The following is a 27,795-nucleotide window of genomic DNA, read 5'->3' as shown; positions in this document are numbered from 1 at the left end:
AATTATCCGATTTCGAACTGAATTAACCGATAACCGAACTTTCTTAACTAACTTTCGACTGAATTAGATCAATTGACCAACTGATCAATTAAATTAAATTAATTCAATTTTATCAAAATTTGAACACCCGTATTTTCACCACAGTTACCTAAAAATATCCTTATTTTTATTTCAAGTTGAAGACACACACAAAAAAAAGACCAGTTGAAAATGAATATATGCATTAATAAATAATTATTTATTGACTTTTAAGAAAACTATCTAATATTTTTTTAAGCAAAAAAATAAATTAAAACGTATTGTGACGGGTGAATTTCTGGTGATCAAATTCTGCTATTAGGTTTTGTATTTTTTGTAAATTATAGATTAGTATATGTATTTTAAGTTGATTAACTTCAATTTTTATATTTTTTGAAATTTAAAATTTTAGTTTTGACTCAATGATAATAGTTGAATTTGTTTGGTTAAATTATGTTATTAATCCTATATTACGCACGTTCATCGATTGGATTATTCTTAGTCGTTATATTTTTTTGAATTTCAAAATTTTAGTCTTAATACTAACGATGATCGTTAAATCTATTAACTGATTTTTTGTGAGTAATATGTGAAAATAACATATAGCATTACACATGTGATATTATATGTTTGACATATTGAATTTTAAAAATAACATAATTGAACTTAATGAATTTAATAGTTATCATTTGGTTAGGACAAGAGTTTTCAAATTCTAAAAGTATAGGGATTGAAAATGACCAAATTAAAGAACACGTACTAAATTCATAATTTATGCAAAGTATAAGGTCTAATAGTAGAATTTTACCATTTCTAGTAGTTAAAATGTTATAAATATAAGGGTGCGTTGGGTGCGGAATTTGTACGAGGAGTTTCATTTGTATTAAGGTTTTCAAAATTCTAAAAATAAAAATACTTATTTAAGTAAATATATTAAAGAATTTCAAATTTTCTGGGTAATTTTAATAGCTCAAATTCCTTTTTCAAATCCGACCTAAATAGGTGGTTTTTCAAAATTCCTCTTAATTTTATTTGATTTAATACAAATTATCCCATTTTAAGATAAAAACTTAAACATCAAAAATTATTTTATTTAATTATGATATATATTTTTTAAAATCTTATTTTATCAAACCTATTTATAATTTTTTACATATTGAATTTTCTTATTTTATTTATTTTATATATAATTATTTTTAGTTTGTAAAATTTCATTAACCTATTTTTTTCTAAATCAATTATTTATAGCAAATCCTAGCTTTTTAAATTTATGAATTCTAAAATGCTAGCATTTTAAAATTTTCCAAAAAAAATTAAACACACTCTAAAATTGTGTTTTGATAAGGGATATGAAGGAAGAATTTTATTTTTATCAAGGTTTTAAAAAATAAAAAATTCTGAAAAATGAATTACTTGTTTTTTTAATTATATTATTACTTTAAATTCAGAAATAAAACTAAAAATCCCCCTTCCGTGACCTTTTTTGTTTACAAAATAGACAAGCTTTTCCAACATGATATACATAAAAGCAAGAGAATATAATACCTTCTCTGACATTTTTTGCTTTTTATAACTTGTACATTGTCATAAAAAATCACTTTTTCTAACTGTTGACACCATTTTTTTATGAAAACGGGATCAATTTGGGTTTTGAAAAATGAAACGGGAAAAACGGGAGTCGCCACCAATCATTTTTGATAAGGTGTGATCGGGTCACCTTGAAAAGTAGTTGTTTTTAATAAACGATTTGATTTTATTAAAATAACTATTTTGGTCCACGAAATTCAGAAAAACAGGTTCGGGAGTCAGTTACGCACGAGGAAGGATTAGCACCCTCGATACGCCCAAAATTGGTACCTAGTTGATTACTTAATGCCTTAGTGTCGAAAAACTGAAAACTTTAAAGAGATTTAAAATACGATCCTAAAAAAAAAACTTGAATGACATGGATTAAAATTTAAGAGGATATTTGGCTATTTGGTTAAACAAGAAATCGAAACCCAGCACATTAGGGCACGTTCCTCGAATTTCCAAACGCAAAACATTGCCTTATTTTGAAATTTTTGAAAGGATATTTGGCTATTTGGTTAAATGAGAAAAATCGAAACCCAGCACATTAGGACACGTTTTCTCGAATTTCCAAACGCAAAACATTGCCTTATTTTGAAATTTTTAAAAGGATACTTAGCTATTTGGTTGAACGAGAAAAATCAAAACCCAACACATTAGGGCACGTTTTCTCGAATTTTCAAACGCAAAACATTGTCTTATTTTGAAATTTTTAAAAGGATACTTAGCTATTTGGTTGAATGAGAAAAATCGAAACCCAGCACATTAGGACACGTTTTCTCGAATTTCCAAACGCTAAATATTGCCTCATTTAGAAAAATTTTCCTTTTGAAGTATGGTGTTAATATGCATAATGGAATAATAAATATGATAATGTGAACGAAAATGATATGAGCAAAAACGAATAATAAAAACAAATCAATCATGTATATATCATAACAAATAAATAAATAAATAAACTAAAACATGAAAAATTGACATATAAATAAATACATAAATGAACATAAAAAAAATAAAGGAAGATAGATGGAACTTATAAAATATGAACATGTGTATGTACATATAAGGGAAGTATATATGTATGTATATACATAAAATTATAAAAATATTGTAGAAACCCAAATTTGCCCGGCCCACCAGAGAAAATAAAACAAATCAAACAACCCAAAAACAGCAAGCCCAATGGGCCAATCACCTAAAACATTTTAGCAAAAAACCTAATCCCCAACCCTAGGGCGCCGCATCCCTTGCTGCTCCCATGTGCGCCGTACGCTGCTGCCATACCTGCCCTCTGACTCCCTGCAAGATGAAAGAACACGCAAAGCAAAGACCAAGCATTAGAAAATAACATTTTATTGTATCATTTTGAGGGATAAAAAGGGCCAAATATCATCTCAAAGGGAGGGGGGCTTTTGTTTTTTATTTTCGGTACAAAAACCGACTGAAAGAAGAAAATGAGATTTTTCTTTTTACTTTTCGGCAAAAGCCGAGTTTGCTGTAAAAGAAGAAGAGTTTTCTCTTCTTTCGTTTTGCTACGAACGTTTGAAATAAAAAAACAAAAAAGCAAGTTTAAAGTTTTTTTTCTTCTTAGATTCACATTTTTATCTCTTATTTTTTTTATTTATTTTAGATATCAATAATATAAAATAAAAGAGAAAAAAAGGAGAGAAAAATTTTACCTTTGAATTTTTCGGCCACCGTGTACGTGCCCTAAGGTGTTGGGTTTCGATTTCTCATTTAACCAAATTGCCAAATATCCTCTTGAATTTTAATCTATGCTATTCGAGTTTTTTTTAAGGATCGTATTTTAAATTTCTTTAAAGGTTTTAGTTTTTCGACACTAAGACATTAAGTAATCAACTAGGTACAAATTTTTGGGCATATCGAGGGTGCTAATCCTTCCTCGTGCGTAACCGACTCCCGAACCCATTTTTTCTAAATTTCGTAGACCAAAATCGTTGTTTTAATAAAATTAAATTGTTTATTAAAAACGACCACTTTTCAAGGTGATCCGATCACACCTTATCAAAAAAGGATTGGTGGCGACTCCCGTTTTTGCTTTCATTTTTCAAAACCCAAGTCGACCCCGTTTTTCATCAAAAAAATGGTGTCAACAAATATGAAAATATATATATGAATTATAAGATATAAAAATATAAGTATTTACATGTATATGTATATAGATTATAAAATCCAAAAATATATAAAATATAAGTATGTGTGTTATAAAAACATGAGTATGTACATAAATTTATAATAAGATGAAAAATACATGTATATATGTATTTTTAAAATTATTATATAAAAAATATATATATACAAGTAAGCATATACATATATATGTATGTAACTATCATAAAATATAAAAAGTATATATAGGTATACAAATATATGAATCATAAAATACAAAGAGCATATACAAAATATATATTTTGAAAGTATAAAGGATGTGTAAGTAGATATGTGTAAAAATTATACAATATACATAAAAATGTAAGTATGTATATATACATATATATTAATAAATTATAAAAATAGGTAGGTGGATATGCATACATATATATTACAAAAAATGTATATATGTAAGTATATATAAATAAGTTATAAAAATAAAAATATATATACGTATATATAAAAGAGCAATTATAATAATAACAATAATAATAACAACATCAAATTTGTCAATTTTAATAATAAACTAACCAAAATAAAGGAAAAGGACTAATTAGCACTCCAAAACAAGCTTTGGGTCGAATCAGAAATAAATAAAAGAAATAGGACCTATTTGAACGCGCGAAAAACTTAAGGGGGCAAATGGGAAATAATCCCATCCCCCAAAGCACATAATTCGAAAAAGGACAGAGTTGAATACGCAAAGAAAATCATGGGGCCAAATTAAAAATATGTAGATTTGATTGCAAAACAATTAAAAAGAGGAAGGGCTAAAATAGCAAATTTCCCTTCTGCACAAAACGCGCAGATCCTTGGCGGAACAGGTTGGGTCGCCCGCTGGTCCTCCTCACCAAAACGGCGTCGTTTTAAAAAGTTTATTTAAACTAATTTTTTTAACAAAATTTCATTTGGAAGCAGAAATAAAAAAAGTTTTGCTTATCTGTTTCTGAAAAAAAAATGGAGTCCCCTCTCGAATCCGGCCAGATGCGCCACCGTCGCCACGTGCGGTGGTCGGAGGCGCACAAAACGGGCTTTTCAGCCCTTGCCTCACGGTGTATCAAAAGGCCGAACCCCTTTACCCTAGACCCAAAAAAAATCACAAAACTGTGTGAGAGAGAGAAAGAAGGGTTTTAACACCAAATATATATTTTAAATAAAAATCTGTTAGATTCGCGGATTGCTCAAATCAAGTATTAAGGTACTCAAGCTTGACTTGATCGATAACTCAAGCTCTTGAGCTTTACATAACAATAACCATATCAAATTTAATTTTTTTTTCGAATTGAACTCGAGTAGTTTGCAAATACAAATGTCTCATTTACACCCGTAATTGCAAAGTGACGAAAGAGGTTTGGACCGACAATGATGAATATACAAAATGTGTCAAATATTTGTAGCCAAGTATCTAAAAACTTATATTATGACCAAGTTCCCACTACCAACCTACCACCATAGATGAAGAACATGAAGAAGAGAACATTGAGACATGAAAAAAAGGGAAAAGAAAATATTAAAAGAAAATAAAAATAATTTACTTGAAAAAGTACATGGACTAGTTGTACAATCTAACCTAAACCCTAAAATCATATAAGTGAAGCTAACCTTCCACATCATATTGTTTTCACACTATTAATCATGTTAATCGCTCCATAATTATAGCTTAAAAAATAGATATTGTTAATCAATGAAGTGAAAAAAAGGGGAAGTAGATAAATGTTTTGTGAAAAAGGAAGGAACGAAGGTTGGGAGGAAGTCTCAATTCTCTTTAGGGAGAAGGAGATTTGGTAGGTTGTCTACTTGAACTTGTGAGCTATTTGCATTGCACTTTTATAGTAGAGGACAATTTTGGCTACGTGTCCTAAATTTGTTGACGTAGAAATTTGATTTAATACCTTCGGTAGTGACGTGATGTGATGCTCTAGGATGGAACATGTTAGGGTATTAAGGTATGAGAGCGTGGTTTAGCTAACTGAAGCCTTGAGCAATAACTTCAATTGTTAGTTAGGTAATTCTGTTAGTAGTTAGGTATTGCAGTAGTTGGTTAGGTATCAGTTAAGTCAATTGTAATCAATTCATTTTCAGTTAGTGCATCAACTGAGAAGTTAGGCCGATTGTTAGACTGAATTTCTTAGCTGATACATTAGCTAAACTTGTATAAATGTGATGCTTAGTCCTCTTGAATTATTAGAGCTTATGAAATAAAAAATGTAGACTCTTTCCTCCTTTTCTCTCTTTTTTGTTTTCTGTGTACATTCAAACATAGTGTAACTAACGGTTAATTACTTTGAGTTTTCACGTGACCCTCATATAGTTTTAGTGTTAACAAATATACATAATTCGTTAGATTGAAGTTTACGAACTAACCATTGATAAGATGTAAGATCCGTTATACAAAACATAACAACTATAATCCTCACATTAGTAACTTTACAATAATTTTTAAAACTTCAATAACTAAATATATATTTTTAACAGATATAAGGCACTAAACTTATAATTTACCTAAGGTATAATTATATTTATAGAAAAATGGTACAAGCAAACTGTCATCGATGGGGGTTGAAATGATCAATGATGAAAGCAAAGAAATCGTGAGAATTGAAGCCGACAAAGAAAAACAAAATCATGCCCACAAACTGGGTCGGGACGAAGACAACTAAAAAAACATACAAGTAGCTGTGATGTTGGGATTTACTCGTTCTCTGCTGTATGCATTATGTAATTTTTGTGGACAATAATTTAAGCTGCGGTTTAATCATCATCATCATCATTCATGGATGGATTGAATGTTTTGATGTGATTTGATTATTGACGAATAAAAACTAACCGTTTCAATCATGATCTTAGTCTTCATCCTCATCTGTTAAACTGTTGTTTTTTCTTTCCATTTGTTCAAAAGCTATCAATTATTTTTGGTTGACATAGCTTGTAGTATATGCATTGGCAGAATCATTGTCCTATAAAATTATGATGTGCTTTCTTTTCCTTACATTATTACATACAGCAGCATGTGAGGGTATCGCCAAAGCAATCAGTAATGTTGCTTTTCCTTATTTTACTCCAAGTTTTCTCCAAATGGAAATTGATTTTTATATACTACATTTTATTATATTTAAAAGCAGGTGAGTGAGTTAAAATAGTTTATATTAAAAATATTTTAATAAATAATTATTACTGAAGTAGCGAGAGTTTTTTTTTTATAAAAAATTGTTAATCTTGCGTTGAAGTTTTAAATCATATTTTTTTCAATTGCTTTATTTGAAGATTATATAAAGTAAAGGTATTTTAATAATTTCACAATTGAGTTTGTGTCGAGTTGAGCTATAAATTGGCGTCTAATTGACCTATGATACTTGTTCAATCAAATGCTCAATATACAATAGGGTCAGATAAATGAAATACAATAAGATTTAATATTTTCTTTATTTATTCAGAAAGAATGAATTATTTTTTGAGAGTTTGATGGACAACTATAACATAGAATCAAACTATTACAAAACATACATCGCAATTATAAATAATGAGATTCGAACATGATTATTCAAGAAACTATAATCTTCGCTTTAACCAACAATGCTAATACATCATTGACGAAAAAGAACGAGTTATTATTTGAAAGGAAAAATTTTCATTAAATTTAATATCATACTTAATTATATTTATATAAAATTTTAAATATTAATAATTTATATCCTACAAAAGTTGATAAATTTTGTTTTTGTTTTTTTTTTATATATATTATTCTATCATGTTATGTGGGGTGATGAGTAGAGGGAAGGTGGAGATGGTATTTGAGTGGGAAGCTGAAGCAAAATTATTGTCTGGTTTGTACATCAGATGCCACTATTAAGAAGAGGGAGTAAAAAAACCACGTACACCAACATAGCTTTCAAGTCAGAATATAATGGGTGTGATGTGAGAAACATTATCGAATATAAATGCCCTTTCTTATGACCTAATAACCTCAACACTACCATTTACTTTTGCAAATGAAAAATGCATGGCGTCACTTAGCTTCCTTTCCCCATTGTGGATGAATGAGTGGTTCGTGGAATATACTACTTGCCCATCTATGTATAATATTCACAAACCCTCCAACTTTATAAACCTCATTTCAACTCTTCATTTAGTTTTTCTTTTAACTTTTAAATTCGTGTTATTTGTTAAATAATTCTAAAATAAATGAAAAACTTATCGACTACTCACTGTGCTGATATGATAATAATTAATTTTTAAAAATTATAAAATTCAAAAAAAGTTATAAAATTTATTTAAAATTTAATTAATTACTAACATGATATATACGTGGATATCACATCATCAAAGATAATGGATGTGAATTTTTTCATCCATTTTAAATAATTTGATAAATAATACAAGATGTTAGTTTAATATCTGAAAAATAAAAAACTAAATAAATTATTATAAATTTTTTTTATATTTAGTATTTCGAAACTTACGCATCCACATTCTTGAACATCAAAAGATGTGGAATCTTGAAAACAAATAAATTATAATCATCCGCATACAAAATTATAATCATGGGATAAAGGCAAGTTTTACCTCTGTTCTTTGATAAAATTATGAATGTGGTACTTATACTTTTAATTTGTTATTTTGGTACCTGTACTTATATTTTGTACCCTACTCTGATGATATTAAAGTTTTGGGCTCGGGTTTTAGCATTTTTATCCGGATCGGGTTTGGACAAAATTTTAGACCCATTTTTTGGGTTGGCTCGAGCCTAGCAAACGGGCCTAAATTTTTAGTTGAACCCGGCCCAGCTCGGCCCATGCACACCTTTAATTGCTATTTATGGAAAAGATGGAATTGATCAGGGACAGTATGGGTGAACAAAATTCGATTCAATTTGAAAACTTGATAAAAAATTCAAATTTTGAATTAAATAGTTAGAGTTAATCAAGTTATTCGGATCAACTTGAATAAAAAGTTAAGTTTTTCGGTGTAACTCGAATATGAATTACACAATTCGAGTTATCCGAAAATCCAAATAAGAAAAAACAAAACTACGTCGTTTTGATAAATGCTTACCTTGCTAAAGTTAAAAGTCAAAATCATGAAGTTAAAAGGCAAAATTATGTCATTTTAATAAATGTTTACTTATAAAGTTAAAAGGTAAAACCATTATGTTATTTATGTAGTTTAATAATCTTGTACTTCGTCTATTAGTTAAATAATCGGTCCATGTAAACGCAACATTGAGTATAAATAATAGGATTCGTTAACTCGACTCGACTTAACTCAATTCTATTTGAAAAAAAATTAAATTGAATTCGGTTGTTAAAATAACATTCGTCAACTCAACTAACTCAAAAAATTTGGCTCAATCCGACTTAACTAGATTGAATACTCATCCCTGGGGACTGACAGGTGAAAATTTTTCCCATTCATTTTTCTAGGGTTCAAAAAAAAAAAAAAGGTTAAAAATTATTTTGCCTTCCTTTCTATTCGCAGATCATTTTTCCATCTCTCTATCACTGCTTTGATCTCCATGCTTCCATACCTCAACAGAACAAGAAATTAGTGCTTTGACATCATTGCCTTGTAGTAAATCCGATTCATCCAAAGCCAAATAAATAAATAAATAAATAAGGAAGGCAAGACAAAAGAAGAAGAAACCGATCTTGGCCTTGTCTGGTTCTGTTGCTTGAACTTTAATACCAAAAAAACAGTGATGTGCTTTTCTTATAAAAACACCACCGATTTTTCACCTCCAAACCCTAACTAGAGAATCAACATGAAACCCAACCATTGAAAAAAGAACAGAAGACAGAAGAGGAAGAGAAAGAAGGATCCAGGCCATGCAAGATTCACCCAAATATAAGTAACATAGTTAGCAAATATACTTTGTTTGGGTGCTTACAAGATTCTTCTGTCAATCATTTGTTTAGTTTCGGCTACGACAGTCCATTCAACTCAACACTAGTTTATGCATCAAGGTGGATTTCCGAGTTCCATAATGTATAGTTATTAGGTGTGGATTTTAGTCCAATTTAATTAGTTTAGTTTATAGTATGTTATATTTGTAATTGTTTGGTTCTATTTTAGTTATAATTTGATGAGTCCCAACATACTTATAAATATAAGGATAATTGTTAACCCAAGCCCTGTTAAATATTGTCCCAGTCATCCAATCAATAGAAGTTTTGGTCACCCCTATAAGCCCAAACCTCCTTTAACACAATTTGGGCACTCCAAACATAGAACTGAAATCCTTTTTAAGTTTTAACCTAGATTAGTTCACTTTTTATATTTTTTTTTTCAGAAATTTATTTTTCAGATTTAAAAATATAAATTCAATTGTTAAATTTTTTCATATTATCACATCATTTTATTGTTACATGGTTGCAAGAGATTGTTTTTTATTTATTTCAAAATCACAATTGGATCCAAATAGCAGAGGGACTAAATTTATAGAAATAAAATAAAGAGACTAAATTCTAAATACAAACAAAAAATAAGGGTTTGGATCCTATTTTAACCCCTTTTTTTTATACAAAGTGGGTATAAACTAATTTGTTGATATTAAATATTTCGCATTTCTGGGCATAGCTATTTGAAAGTTTTTATTACACACACAACTTGAGACTTTCAAAAATTTTAGTGCTTTTTTTATTGTTATTATTAAAATTTGGTAAGAGAATAAACAGGGGGCTGTGAATTTCTTGATTGACTTGAGAAATTTTGTATATTATTAAAATGATATTTTATTTTATTATTAGAAAAACAATAATTACTTCTACTTATCACAATTTTTCTAATTTTTAACCATGCACAAACCATTACAACGATATGAATTGAACTAAGATTTAATTGGTAAAAAATATTTTATTAAAATCGAACAATATTAAATTGCAATTTCAAAATGATTTAATTTATTTACGTATGAGTTACATATTTCTGAAATTAGAATAATGTTTTTTTATTAAGAAAAATAATTTTATTAAAACTAATACAATTTTTTTTGTATTTATGTTAAATTACATTTTTAAATTAATTGATTTACTTGTTGAAGACAGTATAATTACTTTTTGACAAAGTAAAGTTCATCATGAAAAATGATAAATTATTTGTGAGAGATTTTTTTAATATAAAATTCAAATATTCTGATTTCCTTTTTGACAAACAACACATGATTTGTTCACATTTTACTTTGCCTTAAAAGTTCAAATCGTTTTCTTTCCTGCAACTTAAAAATTTTATTTCAGCTTCTCATTTAATTTTTTTTTAATTTTTTTGTTTTTGAATTTCAACTTTTTATCATATCACCTTAAACTAAATGAAAAGATTAATATTAATTAATTTTATTAGCGTGATATACACGTAAATTGTGATATAAATGACATTTTAACATTTAATTAATTTTTAAAATTTAAAAAAATATATATCTTTTATAATTTTTAATAATTTTAGCCATTCTTAATTTTTAAAAATTAGGTTTTATAACTTTTACTGAAATTTTTAAAATTTTAAATATTAATTAAAGATTGATGTGTCATCCACTTGTATGCAACAAAGTTAAAAAAAAATTAACTTTTTCATTCATTTTGGGGTGATTTGATAAATATCGTAAGTTTAAAGGCTAAAAATAGTAACAAAAAAAAATTAAATGGAGGGTTAATATGACCTTTTTTTTCTTTTGTAAAGTTAGAGACCCAAATAAATCATTATGCCTTTAAACTAATATGATTTTTGACCCAAGTTGGCATCGGGTTAATTGTTATTTAGAGCTTAATTATTTCTATAATTAATATGTTCTTTATAAATATTAATTATTTAAAAATCTTATAGAAAATTATAGAAATAATTGTTATTTAGAGCTTAATTATTTCTAAATACAAACTAAATTTAGAACTAAAATATGTTCTTTATCCGATTAATATATTGGAATTTAGTTTGTTTACTTATTTGAATTTAAAAATTCAAGTCTAATTGTTACCTCTATTAAAATTCTTCTATTAAATTCACCTGTGTGACATTTTAAAATTAATTTTTTTTAATTTAGTAGTGAAAAAAATAACACTAAAAATGTTGATATGGATTTTTTATTAAAAAAACTCATCATGATAACATAATTTTTTTGTTAGAATAATACTATTGAGACAAATTAATATTGATATTTTAATTGAAATAATTAAAAATATTAATTATTTAAACTAAAAAATGATATCATAAAAGTATATAAATTATATTAGAAATTAAAGTATATAGATTAAATATCAAGTTTTAGTAAATTGTAAGGACCAAAACTGAAATTTAGGGTCTGTTTGATTGGCAGTAAAATGTTTTCCGTAAAATGATTTCTGGAAAATGTTTTACTTTTCTGTAAAATGATTTACTGGAAAATATTTTCTAGTGTTTGATTGAATCTGTGTAAAATATTTTCTGTTGTTTGACAGATTTCCTGAAAATATTTTCCGGAAAAGTTGTTTTTACATATACTAATAAATTTATATACATATTAATAAATTTTTATATTTTAAATTATTTTTACATATATTGCAATGATTTATTTATAAATAAATTTTTTATTAATAAAAGTTTTTTATCTAATTAAATTCCAAATGTTCATCTATTTGTAGATTATACCGATTTGATTTTACTTCTTCATTATTAAAACATTTATTTGTATTTAAATTTTATATTAATTTGATTCTACTTTTATCCAATCTGATTCTTGTGATACATATATTTAACATGGGATTTAAATTAAAATAAAAAATACTGTAATTATTAGAAAATTTCATTTTTTTAAAAACTAGTATATTGTATTAACTCGTACTAAATGATATGTCAAACTTAAATTGCTACATTAATATATATTGGGTAACTAATGCAAGTGTAATATGCAATTAAAAGCTAGAATTTAAATGTTACCAACACAAAAAATAAAGACGAGATAATAAAAATTATTGAAAAAGAAAAGCAAAACAGTAATCCATAGCACAACAAGAAACTAGTTATATTGTTGTTCTCTTTTTTCTATCCAAACCCAAAACAAAACATCAAAACCGCATTTAGTACTACCAAAGTCTTTTATGGTTCCATCTAAGATTTGCAATAAATGAATTTGAAACTACTTAGGACCAATGTCTTTGAGAGCACATATCTGCTCTTCCCCCATTGCAGACATAACAGACACAACCAGGTCTTTCCCCTCAGCAAAACCATCCATGATCTGCAATCACACCAAAACACATGAATGTAAAATTATATAACTACCATCTTCATGATATGTAAATTGGAACCAACATTTTTTTTTGTTCTAGTATTAGATACACTTGAATTAGTATGCCAAGAGATTAACTTACCTCCTTACATTCTTGTTCCATTTCCTCATACGTCAATGCTAGCTTCTTTACCACATTTTCTTTTGTTTGTTCAATTGTCTGTAAAAGATCACAGAAATAGTAGTTAAAACCATCCACTATAGTTACCATATCTGGACTACAAACAGCAGCGACATACTTTTGCAAAGACTTTCGCTCATGTTTCACATTTTTATCAAAGACAGTTAAGGGCAAAGTAAGCAACCAACTAACCTTACTCAGTAAATCAGAGAGTTTTTTCATCTTGGCCTCCATCAATGCAATATGTTTCAGACTGTTAATGTCTTGTGAAACTGCAGTAGACCCATTTTGTCAAGGTCCTTGTGAGCCTTTTGCAAAATGTTAGCAAATAATTCATTTTTAACTTTTAGGCTGTTAGCAAAATATTTCAAGTACATATCAAATAATTCCGTCAAAAATCTCAAACAATAATGCCTTTGGGGTTCTGGCAAAGTGAAAAGCTTGACATGTAATTGCAATGGATCTTAAAACCCACATTACAACAATTAAAACAGAAGAGTACTCTGAGGTTACAAATGAATTCCAAATCCAAATTTTCAAATTAATGTTTCCAAACATAGCATAAATGAACACAATCACAGCATAAGAATTTATAGCCAGAACCTCATAATATTTTTCATTCTCAAAATAACTAATTACTTTGAAAGTAACCAGCAAGATAAGATGTTTACAGTGACAACATCAGATGATACAATAGCAACATGTTTCTTCATTTTTCACTCTTGAATTCAACTTGGTCATGCATTTGCCTAAAAGAAATGGAAAACACACATTTCTAAGCACTGAACTGAAGAGGTTGGAGTCACTACAACAAAAAAAATGTCTAGCAATGATGAACATAATCAAAGAGGTACAAGTCGTGTGAGTTAAGATAATGTCTAACAACCTGGTAAAATTATAGCAGCACATATATAAAAGAACAATACAGTTCAGCTAGTACAACATGAGAAAAATGACTATATTTTCCTAAAAGAATATGGGGTTCAATAAGGTTCCCCGCATCATAAGGCCAGGAAATTATAGAAGAAAAAGACAGAAATCGATGAAATATAAACCTCTCATTTGCTTTATTATTATATAAAAAAAAGACAAAAATCATTCACAAAAGGAGTGTGAGGAAGATTTTCATATTTGTATGCTACAAGGCGATTTTGTGTGATTTGCTCAGTTGAAACTTTGTTTTCAGCACAATGTGACAAGTCAACATGTATTGTTTTGCTTAGTGATAAATAATATGTTTTTTTTAAGTAACATCAAGGAATGAGCATGATTTCTTGAAAACCAAGTCCTGCAAACAAGTGAAGCCAGAGAAAAGACCTTATGTAACACCATTAGACCACAGTCCATGCACAAGAAAACCAAACAGTCTAAAAAGAAAGGAAATATTAATAAAGGAACTCAAAACGGACATTGACTTCTCTAAAAAAGGATCTCAGCTCGTCCAATGACTTCTCAAAACTTCCATACATTCTAATGGATAACCTTAGCCACTTCGAAATATGTGCTCTATTCTAATGACTGAGATGATTAATTGGGATAAATTTGTATCCGAATTCGAAGCCATACTCATACAGCCATTCATCTTGAATGAGGCACACCCTTACTCTATTTGCCTATGGTAATAATTTCATAGTGCTAAAATCAAAATGGACAATTCAAGCAAAGCAAATCACTGATACAGAAATCAAAGTTAACATACTGAAAAATAAAAAGAAAGAGGACTGTCTATGGTTAAGGAAATTAAAATAAGCATCAATTTTATTATGACTAGTGAGGACTTACATGCCATCAATATGACATTCACCATTGGGGAAGGAGCAATTGCAGGTGACAGTACTGTTGTTAATGGCCTCAGGCACATTTGGCGGCGGCGGTGGAGTAAACCAACTTGACTTATTGTTGCAAGGGTTTTCATTGTAATTCCAATCCTTCTTCCCAAGTTCTGTTGCTATCTCACGAAGAGCTCTTACTGCAAACCCAGAAAGAAAAGAACAAATATTTGAGAAGCAATTGGAGGAACTAGTATTGGGTTGGTACAAATTTACAAGCAAATCACAGGATAATTCTAAACACTCAAGTACATACTCAAATGAACCAAACCTGCAATTTACTGTTTGGTTGAGATTAGTTAAGAAACAATGAAAGAAAAGTGGACTGGAACAGAGTAAAGTCTTGGAATATGAAGAGGAAATTTCCAATATCAGCTAGTAAAGAAATACTGTTAATCTTTAACACAACCTGAAGCAAGAAAGAAGTTGCAAAGCTGTGCTAACTTACCTTCATAATCTGGAGGATAGGGCGGCTCCACTTGGGCTTCAACCATCTGTATATAACCAAAATATAACCAAAACATCATCCAGCAAGAAAAGTCGCCCAAATAGGAGGCGAATAGCCCAATAGATAATCTGTAATCTTCATCGCCTACTATACTTTCTCTCAATTTGATGACAATCAATATAATTTATTAAAATAAAAATGTTAGAAATCAAAGAACGAGAGAGGAAGAGAGGAAACAAAACAGAATATGCTGAGAAGAGAAGATGAAGAACAGAAGAAGAAAAAGGAATGAAAAACGGAAGAAGAAGAAGGAGCCTTACCTGGATTAAGGAGGAACCGGAAGAGGTCCTTGACCAAACTGATTTGCAATCCAAGGGGAAGGGAAAAGGGAAGGGGAAGGGAAAGGGGAAAGGGTAGAAGAAGGCATCATTTTCCGGAAAATGTCTTACCGACTTCAAAAGCGTAAGACATTTTTTTCAAATTTGTAATAGGTTTTCCCGCGTTGCGGAATTGGTTTTACAAAAGGAAAATATTTTCCTGCTATCAAACACTGGAAAACGTGTAAAACCAATTCCGGAATTGGTTTTCCCCTATCAAACACAGCCTTAGTTAATATCTTATAATGCAAAAAAAGTAAGACAAGCCTAAAAGAACTAAAAAACCATGTATCAAATCTCTAAACTCTAAACTATTTAAATTATTTCTAACTACGTAATATTTTAATAAAAATAATTATATTAATTATTTAAATTAGTTAATAACATTATAAAAAATATAAAAATCAAATTACATTATAAATTAAATATAAAAATTAAACCATAGATCAAAAAATAAAATTTAATATTTTTTTTATAATGTTAAAAAGAAAACACCAAATGTATTGGTGCACCCAGGGGTCGATGGAGAGGCCTTATTATAGGTGTTGCATTTCTATGATCACGTAAGAGTTTAGACATTGTAAAAGAATATCAATAATTTGTAAGATAAAGTGAAGCTCAAAATTAACTCACTAAATCATCTTATGTATGATTGGAGGTATGGGAAGCAAATTAATAAATCATTTAAAATGAAAACAGAAACAAAAATAAATTAAAATAAAGTGACATTATATGAATAATACAAAAAATTAGTGTAAAAAATGAGAATAGGAATAAAATAGAGGACTAAATGTGAAATAAATAAGAAAAAGAAAGTCAGGGAAAGGATCATCATTCATCCTTATCTAATTGCAACAAACAAAAAACGTTTCTCCACTTTCTCTCTGTTTACCTATAAATTTAAAAAAAAAAAAAACTTTCGAAAGAAAATTCCTGCCTTGCAGAAAAGCTCATTAAAGCCTTCCATTTATTTAAAAAAAAAATTGTTATCTCTTCCAGAAATAGAAATAGAAATAGAGAGAGAAAACTAATTTTACCGTTCGGATCTGTGTTTCTGGGGGAAATGGCATCTGGATCATCGGGTCGGGGAAACACGGGTAATTCCAAAGGGTTCGATTTTGGGTCCGATGATATTCTTTGCTCCTATGAGGATTACGGCAACCAGGAATCGTCTAATGGCAACCACACCGAACCCAACAGCTCCAATAAGGTATAACTGCAATTTTATTTCTAGGGTTTTCTTTTGTTGTTGTTGTTGTTGTTGTTGGGGGTAGAAAATTTCATATGATTTGGGTTTAATCGAGCATTGTTTTGTGATGAATTTTGGATTTCTTTTCCCTTTAATTCTGTCAACATGATAGACTGTTTGACCTTAAATTAGTAAAGATTAGAACTTTTCTTGTTCTTTTTTTTTTAATTGTAAATATTTGTAATGAATTTCGACATTCTAGGTTCTTTTTTCCCCTTTTATTGCTTTTTTTATTATTTTTTGGAATGATTGTTGGGCTTTTCGTTTGTTTTTAGAAACCTAAAATATATATTTGAGAATTTTCTCGCTTTTATTACGACTCTCATGGTGACATAAGGAGCTGAGATTAATATGAGATGAAGTTAATTATCTAGTTAATAATTTTATCAGGTTATTTTTCTCCTAGATACAAAACTTTTACATGATATTTGAATGCATACTTCATTTTTATGAAATGAAGAAACTGTTTCACAGTTGCATAAAGTACAATCATTCTGTTGGCTGAAGTCCATTGCAAGTTATCTTTGGTAGAACATATTGCAAGTTATGTCACAACTTTTGGTTTGGTAGAACATATTTTGATCCAATATCGAGTTATCTTTCATCTTTCGATGAAATAAGTCCTCACATCTTAAGAACACGCTAGGGTTATTGAATAATGAGCTACAGATATGTGGTTTGATATCTGTCGTTGGAGAGGGAGGTCAAGGTCCACTATTTTTTAGGTTTTTGTTTACTCGTATTAGTGTGTGTGTATTTATTAGAGCATTCAATTCTTGATCCTAAGCCTTTTTCTTTGTTGTTTTATATGTAAAGCTTGACCAAGAACAGGTAACATGCAGTTCCATCAAAGTTCCAAAATCTGTAATTTAGGCCTGGAAAGTTGTCATACTTCATGTTATTCAGTTTATTCAATCCTCGCATGATATTGGATTGAGCCTATGATGAATTCCTTTGTGATATTATAGAAGAATCGAGACATGTTGTCTTTAGGGTTGCATTGCATTTCAATCTATTATGGGGAAAAATCATCCACACTTTCCTTTTTCCATTCTGCCCATTGTGTTTCTGAGCTAGTGGCATAGTGGCCCTTTTGCTTAAGAGTAAATAATTAATCTTGTTATGGTACCAACTCTGCAGGAGTTTCACAAAGGAAGAGTGGCACGTTCAATGTTTCCACCTAGTGGATACAGTCAGCCGGAAGACTCTTTCTCCTCAGATGTGGCTGCTACTGTTGAAAAAACCATGAAAAGATACACAGATAATCTCATGCGCTTTCTTGAAGGAATAAGTTCTCGATTATCACAGTTGGAGCTATATTGCTACAATCTTGATAGATCAATTGGAGATATGCGAGCTGATTTAGTTCATGGGAATGGAGATGCAGATTCAAAGCTTAAATCTATTGAGAAACATCTACAAGAGGTGAGTTCCCCTAGAACATCCTATATTTTCAGATAAGGTGGCTTAATCTATTAATTGGCTATAAGATGCACCACATCTATACGCTCAATCCTGATAATCAATCGGGTCTGCTTTCTCTCCCTTTGTAGCAGTGAGATGCTTATATGATCCTTATTTTTCTTTAAAGCAAACATGTATTTGTCTTTGCTTACAAAGGTACCGATCTATCGTCTAAATTGGAGCTAGCATAAAGGAGAAGTTTGATAATATGATTGGAAAAAGAACTGTATTTTATATTGAGTGCCACCTATTATTATAATTTATAAATTTCAGTTTCTTCAATTGTTGACATTAAATTATTCTTCATAAAAATGTTTTTCGGGACAATGATTAATTTAGGCTCTGGTTAGGTTCATTCTACATAGATCTGCATGGAGAGAAGATACTCATAGTACGATATCATGCATGTGTTGAGTTCCATTTCACTCAAGCTATTTACTTTTCGAGTATCAATGCACATTGTAGGTCCACAGGTCTGTGCAGATCCTAAGAGATAAGCAGGAGCTTGCGGAGACTCAGAAGGAGTTGGCTAAGCTACAACTTGCACAGAAGGAGTCTTCTTCCAGCCATTCACAATCTACTGAGGAGAGAGTATCACCACCTGCCTCTGATCCTAAAAAGACTGACCTCACATCTGAGATGCAAAACCAACAATTAGCTCTTTCCCTACCTCATCAAGTAGCATCACAACAACAGCCCGTGGCGGCACACTCTCAAGCCCCACCTCAAAATTTGACCCAACAATCCTACTACATGCCTTCAAATCAATTATCCAACCCTCAAGCTCCAGCTGCTGCTCCTTCTCCAGCCCCCGCCCCTAACCCTAACCCTCCCCCTGCCCCAGCACAAAATCAGCACCCCCCGAGTCAATATTTGACTTCTGATCCTCAGTACCGACCGCCTCAGATACAAGACATCTCTAGGATGCCAACACAGCCTACACAAGCCCAAGGTAATCAGGTCCAATCATTCCCTCAGTATCAGCAGCAATGGCCTCAACAATTATCACAGCAAGTGCAACCGCAGCAGCAGTCCTCTATGCAACCACAGATGAGGGCCCCATCAACACCAGCTTACTCTCCCTACCCTCCAACTCAATCAACAAATCAATCTCAACCAGAGGCGTTGCCAAACAGCATGGCCATGCAGGTCTCATATTCTGGACTTCCTCAACCCGTGTCTAGCCGTGCTGATACCATTACTTATGGGTACGGAGTACCTGGCAGAACAGCTCCCCAACAACCTCCTCAACAAATCAAAGGCACTTTTGGAGCACAACCGACTGATAGGTACACAGGACCTGGCTCCAATCCCACCTTTCCTCCAGGAAGTGCATACATGGTATATGATAGTGAAGGGGGTAGAACACATCACCCGTCCCAGCAGCCTAACTTCACACAGGGTGGGTATCCCCCAGCAGCAAATGTCTCTCTTCAGACTCAACCAGGTGCTGGCCCTAATGTTATGGTTAGGAACACCAACCATCCGCAGTTTGTTCGCAATCATCCCTACAGTGAGCTGATTGAAAAGTTGGTGAGCATGGGTTTCAGAGGTGATCATGTTGCCAGTGTGATCCAGAGGATGGAAGAGAGCGGGCAGCCTCCGGATTTCAATGCTGTGCTTGATAGATTAAATGCACATTCCTCTGGTGGTTCTCAAAGAGGAGGATGGTAAAGCGCAATCGCATACCTGAGTTGGGCTTTGGATATTATTCGAATAAAGGGTGGTAGAGTTCTCGTTTATATGTTGGGAGGGATATGAATATTTGTATGTTACCTCATAATTAAAACTTCTACTGGGAAATGTTTGCTTTTATTTGGGTTAATTTCAGTTTTATTATCTAATGCAATAACCCCTGCAACTTATCTTAAATGCCTGTTGCGATGTTGTGTTGGGTTTGGTTATTTAATAATTGAATGCAAGTGGTAACAATTTCAGTGTAAATTTTGGAAGATTGTTCTTCAAACTTGAGTGAATCAAATCCTGAAACGAATATATGAAAACTTACAATCAAACCTTGAATCAAAGATATGAAAAGTTCGAGCAAAAAAATTTTGGATAAATTTTGCTATTAGTCTTTATACTCTACAAAAGTTATGAATTTAGTCTTTATATATTAATTTGATCATTTTTAGTATATGTATTTCTCAAAATTTTAAAATTTCAATTCTCACCAAACAATATCTATTAAATTCATTAAGTTATATTATTTTCAAATATTAATGGGACAAACAAATTATCATATGTTCAATATCATGTTAGCTTATTATTTCTAGATATTACTCACTAAGAATCATGTTAATAGGTTAACTATTATTATTCGTGTGAAAATTGAAATTTTAAAATTCAAAAAGTACAGAGATTTAAAATGATTCAATTGAAAAATATGAACTAAATGTCCAATTGTAAGCATAGTATAGGACTAGCAATTGAATTTAATCAGATGGATTTAACTGATACTGCTTGGATCAAGACTAAAAATTTAAAATTTTAAAAATATTGGGACTAAAATCGACCAATTTTCAAAAAGGTACGGGGACTAATGCCTGTCCATCTCTCAATGCCCAAAGTTCCACTTCTACACTAGTTGGATTAAGGATGTGACAGAAAGAACCAATCACCCATCGCCCTAGTGATCACGAATAATTGCGCGCACCTGCTTTACCCGGATTCCTGAAAGGTGATCCATCATAAATTTATTTGAAAGATCCCATTGGAGGAGTTTCCATTGCACTAGAACAAATTCTAGAAAGTTAAGATTATTCATAGGGGGAATGAGCAGAAAATTCCCCCGCACCAAGGATTATTCGTTACACAAAACCCTGTAGAAGTTTAGGTTTTGAAAAAAAACTAATGCATTACAACTCAAGCAAATTTTCCATAGGGCGAAAACAAAGACAATGAACCAATGAATTGATGGATGATAGACCTACTCTTTTGAGGTGACATTATCTTGAATCCATTCCTCCCAATTTCTTAGTTAAAGAGGCCTAATCCGATAGTGAGAATAAACAAAATTCCATAGCTACTAGACAACATGACATTCTCGAAACAGATGGATAATAGATTCTTGTTCACTTGAGCAAAAATGGCAAAGATCTACTATATTCACACCTCGACAAAGCATAAAAGATCGGGTTGAGAGAGGTATCCATCCATATTTCCAAAGGAAGAACTTAGCTTTGAAGGGAGATAAGCTTTCTAGATTAAATTCCAAAGAGTTATATTGTAATCAGAAAAGGTGACATGGAAGGGGCACTATGTGCCTGGATGAAAGAATATGTACTTGCAAGAGTAAAATATCCAAATTTTGAATGACCCCAACAAACATATCCAAGCCTAACTCATGAGGTGAAATAGGGGTGTTTGTGCTCATTAAGATCCCAGCTATTGCGGACTTGTTCGAAAGACCAAATCTCCTCAAAAGAAGTTAGAAGTTCTTGTGCTAGATGATGGAAGGGGCTCTCCTCGACCAATTATCACTCCAAAATTTCACAAATCTACTGCCTTAATAACCCATCTTATCCCTGATTCAAGGAAGTGGCTAATCTTTCTCAAGGAAGACCATATCAGAGATGTTATCCTTAATAGGGGCGGATTTCTAAGGTCAATGAGATATTTTTATATAAGGATTCTGTCCCAAATACTATCTTTTTCCTGAATGAGCCTCCAATCAAGTTTAACTAACAAAGCTTGATTTTTTCTTTTAGGATACCCAAACCTCTTTAAGCTTTAGATTGTGAGACTAAATCCTACTTGATAAGGTTGTCATGATTTGTTAGAGCATCGCTTCTCCAAATAAAATTTTTGTTGATTTGATCCAGGTGACTATGAATACTAGTAGGAAGCATGCAACATTGCATGTAATAATTCGAAATAAAAGCCAATATCGAATGGATGGGAATCAACTGTTGGCTTTCTAAGCATTAAGCTTATTCCGAACTTTATCAACAATAACTTCGTAGTCGAGTTTAGAAACTCTCTTCATGTGCATAGGAAATCCAATATATTTCCCCAAATCCAGAGTTTCTTCTATACCTAAAGCAGGAGATATACTTTCCTTTCTAGAGTTGGCGTACTTGGGAGAAAAAGGCACCATGATTTTTCAAAATTAATGGTTTGGCTAGATTCAACCATGAATTGCTGGAGAATTCGTCAAATAGAGGATATCGTATTGTCATCAGTTTTTTCTAATAATATGACATCATCTGCAAATGATAGATGAGAAAGCCAGGGTACACTTTTAGAGGCTCGAATGGGAGACCAATCCTAAAGATCCATCGCTCTTTGGATCATCAAGCTAAGGAACCCATACAAAGGATAAATAAGTAGAGGGATAGAGGACCACCCTGACAAATTCTTCTAGACTGTTTGAAACTATTCAATTTAGACTTGTTCGAAAGTATCGAAGTGGATGTTGTCAAAATATAGTTCATCATTAACTTTACCCAACTAGGTGAGAACCTAAAGTAAGTAAGGACCTTTTGAATAAAGCTTCATTCAAGTTTGTTATAGGCCTTTTCTAAAACAACTTAATACTCATCATTCCTTTCTTCCACTTATATTGTGAAAGAGAATGGCAAATGTCGTGTACTATCATTGCATTATTCGAAGACTGACGCCTAGGGAGAAAACTGTCTTGAAATGGAAATACAATTTTATTGAGCATAGGTCGGAGACGCATAACAAGAATCTTCTTAATAATCTTATAGGAAGTATTGCATAAACTAATAGGTCTAAATTGAGAGATCGATGCAGCATCTCTAGATTTAGGAATAATAGCAATTAAAGTTTCATTTAGCCCGTCAGGGATTGAAGAGGTCTGAAACACCTCTAAAATTAATTTAATCATTTTATGTCGAACCGTTTGCCAACAACATTAATAAAAGAATAGGTGTAAACCATCTAGTCTAGGAGCTTTAATAAGCTTAAACAACCAAACCGCCTTAGCTATCTTAACCTCAGAAACCTCCTCACATAAATGCAGTTTATGTAACACCCTTAACTCGAATTCGTTGCCAGAACAAGGTTACAAAGCATTACCAAAATTTACAAATTAAATAAACAGGTATTTCAAACATTTCATATCATATAGCATTCATGTCAAAAACCAATCAAAATCATACATATTGTCCCTTATACGAGCCATTGAGGCCCAAAATACACATTAGAAACAAGTCGGGACTAAATCGGATACTCAAATTTTTTTTTAGAAATATTGAAAATTTTCAAAGCTGTAGGGGTCACACGGCCAAAAGACACGCCCGTGTGGACATTCAAAATAAGGACACACGGCCATGTCCCAGCCCGTGTCTGTGCTCATGAAACTCCCTAACATGGGTCAGACGGCCAAGCCACACTCCCGTGTGCTAGGCCGTGTGAGCATACTGACTTGCACCCTTAAGAAGATACAAGGGACACACGGCCGTGTCACCTGGCCGTGTGTCACACATAGCTAAGACACATGCCCGTGTCTCTAGCCGTATAGACGAAAATAACTCATTTTCCAAGCCACATTTCTCATCCAATTCAGTATCAACCTAAACACAACAATTTGCATGTAACCAAGTTATAAATAGACATTCAAAACAAGCCAAAATCAAGTCTTAAACATGAAATATCACCATATACAACCTATATGCCCTTAGACACCTCAAATGACAACTTAAAAACATATCAACCAAGTATCCAAACTTACCTAAATGACCAAATACATATATGCATATTCAAACCACATTTTACTTTCTTTCATTCTACCATATCAACATACATCAAATATGATAAGGCCACATATATATATACATCAAAATATACCAAACACAAGCTATATAAATGGCTAGCCTCAACAAAATATTTATATGCCAACAATGGTCAAATTAATCTATACATGCCATTATAACTGGAATTAATTAACCAAAAGTACCAAAAGAGCCGATGGATAGTGTGAAATAACTCCGACAAGCTTCCAACCCGAACGAGCTTTCGAATTATTATAAAACACGAAAAATAACATAGAGTAAGCATTTAAGCTTAGTAAGTTCGTATAACAAATAAATTAACTTACCATTCAATCACATTTAAGGTAAGCATACAAAACATATCCAAACCAATTTAACCAAAAACCTGAACACATATCTTTAACATGTTAGCCATGTAAAACACATATAATAGCCAATAAACATGGATGGACATAACCACTAAGCAAGTTTCATATGCATGTATTATCCATTTCATGTTTCAATATATCATGTAATATTATTCCCATGTATTTCATGTATTTACTTGTAATAGTTCGTATCGAACTCATATTGTCTCATAATAGAACATTGCCTGTTAAACCATTTGAAATATCATTGGATACTCCGGTAGCACACACGAGGTGTATTGGACTGAAATCTGTCAATTCATGTACATGTATACTCATAATCGGTAAGCTTTCACGAGCTGCAAATCGGTAAGCTTATACGAGTTGTAGTGTGTCCGCAACACATACAGGACCTCAACCAAATCGGTAACTCTAATGACATGTCATTTGTATCCTATGAATTCCTAAGGTTCAATTAGGACTCAGTAATCTTCAGATATGCGATCAGTATTTATACATGGCAATTATACAAATCACATACATATAATTCAATTTAAAACATATAAATATATAATTTAATTACACGAACTTACCTCGATAAGTGTACGTAGATACGGAGACAACTAATCTAATATTTTCTCTTTGCCTCGATCTAACTTTGTACGAGGTTTGACAGGATCTATACGAATGAATTTAACTCATTTCAATATAATTTTCATTAAATTTAATCCAACATGAAATTTTGGCAAAATTACCATTTTGCCTTATACTTTTAATTCCTTTGTAATTTAGTCTTTAAGCTAAAAAATGAATTTCATGCAATTTAATCATTACTCAAGCCTAGTCAATTTTTATACATATTAATAGTGGCCCATATGTTTCACAAAATCCACAAATTTTACCATAAATTTATCACATTTTTAATTTAGCCACTAATTGATGTTTTCATCAAAATTCTCTTTGTAACTCCCTGAATTTGGGCCTAGAAGGAATGGGCCTTAAGCGTAGGATCAGCTAGGAGACTGCACATAAATGTTTATGTGTGCAAGAAAATGACACAAATTTCTTGTTTGCTTTAGTGGCTAAGTGATTTAGGAAGAGTTGAGAGTGTTGGAGAAGTCATGTGTTCAAACTTGGGCTTTAACAAATTTTTTGATTTTTGCTCTTAAGTGAATCTTGGCCTTAGCTTGAAGGCTTTCTAAATATTTTTGGTGAAATCATGACACTAAAAGAGCTTGTGGTCTAGTGGCAAGATGGTGTGCTGAGGAACTGTGAGGTCTGATTTTTGTCCTTCATTCCCTTTTATTCAATTGGTATTCCCCTCTTTAGCCGAGTAGCACTTGTTTTTCCTTTCATAAACCCTTTTCGGTTGCTAGGATTGACTCATATCTTCTTCTCCTCTTTTTCTCTCAACTCTTCTATCCTTCTTGTTTGGCCGAATCTTGTCAAGGCCTGACCATCTTCCTTCTCTTCTCTTCTTTTCTGATCCTTGGCCGTTTCTTGCTGAAGGTTTGCCTAAAACCCCTTGGTCTATTGGCAAGTGTTACGGTTTGTTCTCCCTAGCCGAACCTTATTAGGTTCTCCTCTCAAAGGTTTGACTTATGTATCTCTTAGGCTGATCGTTGGTGTCTCCTCTTTTCCACCATGGGGAATATTCCATTAACACTTCTTTGTTGTAAGAATGATGCTAGGGACTCAAGTTTATAACAAGGTGTTAGACCAACTACTTATCCCTACAAAGGATATCTCTTTTATTGGTAAGTGCTTTAAGTCCTAGATGTATTCATATGGGATTGTAGATTTTTTTGCATCGGTTTACGATTTCGTGTGAAGGGAAAGCATTGGAGAGAATACGTAGTTTTGGAACAAGAAGGGTACTGCGATAGGTTGTTTGGTAAGTAGTTATGATTTGATTAAACGTTCCAATGTTATGATTATAGATTAACGATGGTTTTAGACTAATAAAGGGTTGTGTTTTAACCATAGACTCTCAACTTTAGAAGCATCTCGGCCACAACTCCTTATAAGTGTGTAATTGTACACACACATTGATTAAACTATAATTCGATAAAAGCCAAAAAGCCAGAAAATGCGACACTTGATGCCACACGGGTAGGCAATCGTACGTATGATAATCCGAACCCACGAAACATGAGCGTTTGGCTGTAGAGGTCACCATGAGCGATCTCATAGGCCTAGGCCGTTTTGGGCCACGTTGGGCTGAATATTAGGCATTGGGCCCATTTACACCGTTATGACCATTTAGGTTATTTGGGTCACTCGAGGCAACTGTAGACCTTTGAAAAGGTTGTAAAATGACTATAATACCCTTGTAGGGTAAAATGACCGTAATGTCCCTGTAGGGTAAAATGACCGTATTACCCTTGTAGGGTAAAATAACCATAATACCTCTATAAGGTAAAATAATCGTAATACCCCTGTAGGGTAGAATGACCGTAATACCTATGTAAGGTAAAATGATCGTAATGCCCTAGTGAGTAAATGACTATTTTGCCCCTCGAGGTCAAATGATTGATTTGCCTGTGGTTAAATGACTGATTCGTCTGTGTTTGGTATGATTGATTTGTCTGTGATTTGAATGACTGATTCTGAGCATGGCATTCTGCATACATGACATGCTGTATGGGGTTGGGATACTGTTATGGAGGAAGTATTATATTGGTGGCTCTGCCACAATTACTGTTACTGGTGGCTTGACCACATATACTATTACTGGCAGCTTTGTTGCGATACTGCCGCTGGCAGCTTTGCTGGGATGCTACTGATGGCTTTGTGCCGATCATATTATCGTTACTGATGGCTTTGTACTAATCATATTACCGTTACTTATAGCTTTGTGCCGATCATATTACCATTACTGATGGCTTTGTACCGATCATATTACCGTTACTGATGGTTGTGTACCGGCCATATCATTGCTACTGATGGCTTTGTGCCAATCATACTACTGTACTGATGGCTTGTAGCCATTCTGTTTATAGCTTATAGCTATCCTGTTTACGGCTCTTAGCCATTCTGACTACTGGCAGCTATGCTGCGATATTGGTGTGAGGGTTGCGTGGGTCGACTCTGTCCCCACATGGTGTGTTGGGTTGGTAAGGGTGGTGTGTTGGCTGTATTAGAATGGGTTTGCATACTTGCACCATACTGATACTGTATTGGGCTTAGGTCACACTGTTTCTGTATTGGGCT

At 31.9% G+C, this 27,795-nt stretch overlaps 2 protein-coding genes across 2 annotated transcripts; one reads left to right on the top strand and one right to left on the bottom strand.

The window, feature by feature from the left end:
• Window positions 1–12,669: 12,669 nt before the first annotated feature.
• Window positions 12,670–15,872, bottom strand: LOC107909295 (uncharacterized). Its single transcript, XM_016836771.2, has 6 exons — window positions 15,728–15,872; window positions 15,408–15,453; window positions 14,913–15,099; window positions 13,323–13,402; window positions 13,092–13,169; window positions 12,670–12,958 (listed from the first exon to the last, which is right to left on the bottom strand). The coding sequence occupies exons 3-6, from the start codon at window positions 15,043–15,045 to the stop codon at window positions 12,857–12,859; spliced, it is 393 nt and encodes a 130-aa protein (XP_016692260.1). The 5' UTR covers window positions 15,046–15,099; window positions 15,408–15,453; window positions 15,728–15,872; the 3' UTR covers window positions 12,670–12,856.
• A 737-nt stretch (window positions 15,873–16,609) lies between these two features.
• On the top strand, window positions 16,610–20,369 carry LOC107909294 (putative uncharacterized protein DDB_G0290521). Its single transcript, XM_016836770.2, has 3 exons — window positions 16,610–16,994; window positions 18,174–18,458; window positions 18,963–20,369. Exons 1-3 carry the CDS (start codon window positions 16,848–16,850, stop codon window positions 20,169–20,171), a joined length of 1,641 nt encoding a protein of 546 aa, XP_016692259.2. The 5' UTR covers window positions 16,610–16,847; the 3' UTR covers window positions 20,172–20,369.
• Window positions 20,370–27,795: the final 7,426 nt, after the last annotated feature.

This window comes from Gossypium hirsutum, chromosome D02 (assembly GCF_007990345.1).
Source record: "Gossypium hirsutum isolate 1008001.06 chromosome D02, Gossypium_hirsutum_v2.1, whole genome shotgun sequence".
In the NCBI taxonomy this organism is placed as follows: Eukaryota; Viridiplantae; Streptophyta; class Magnoliopsida; order Malvales; family Malvaceae; genus Gossypium; species Gossypium hirsutum.
Note: the sequence above shows the minus strand (reverse complement) of the source record. Positions and strands in the feature narration are given on the sequence as shown.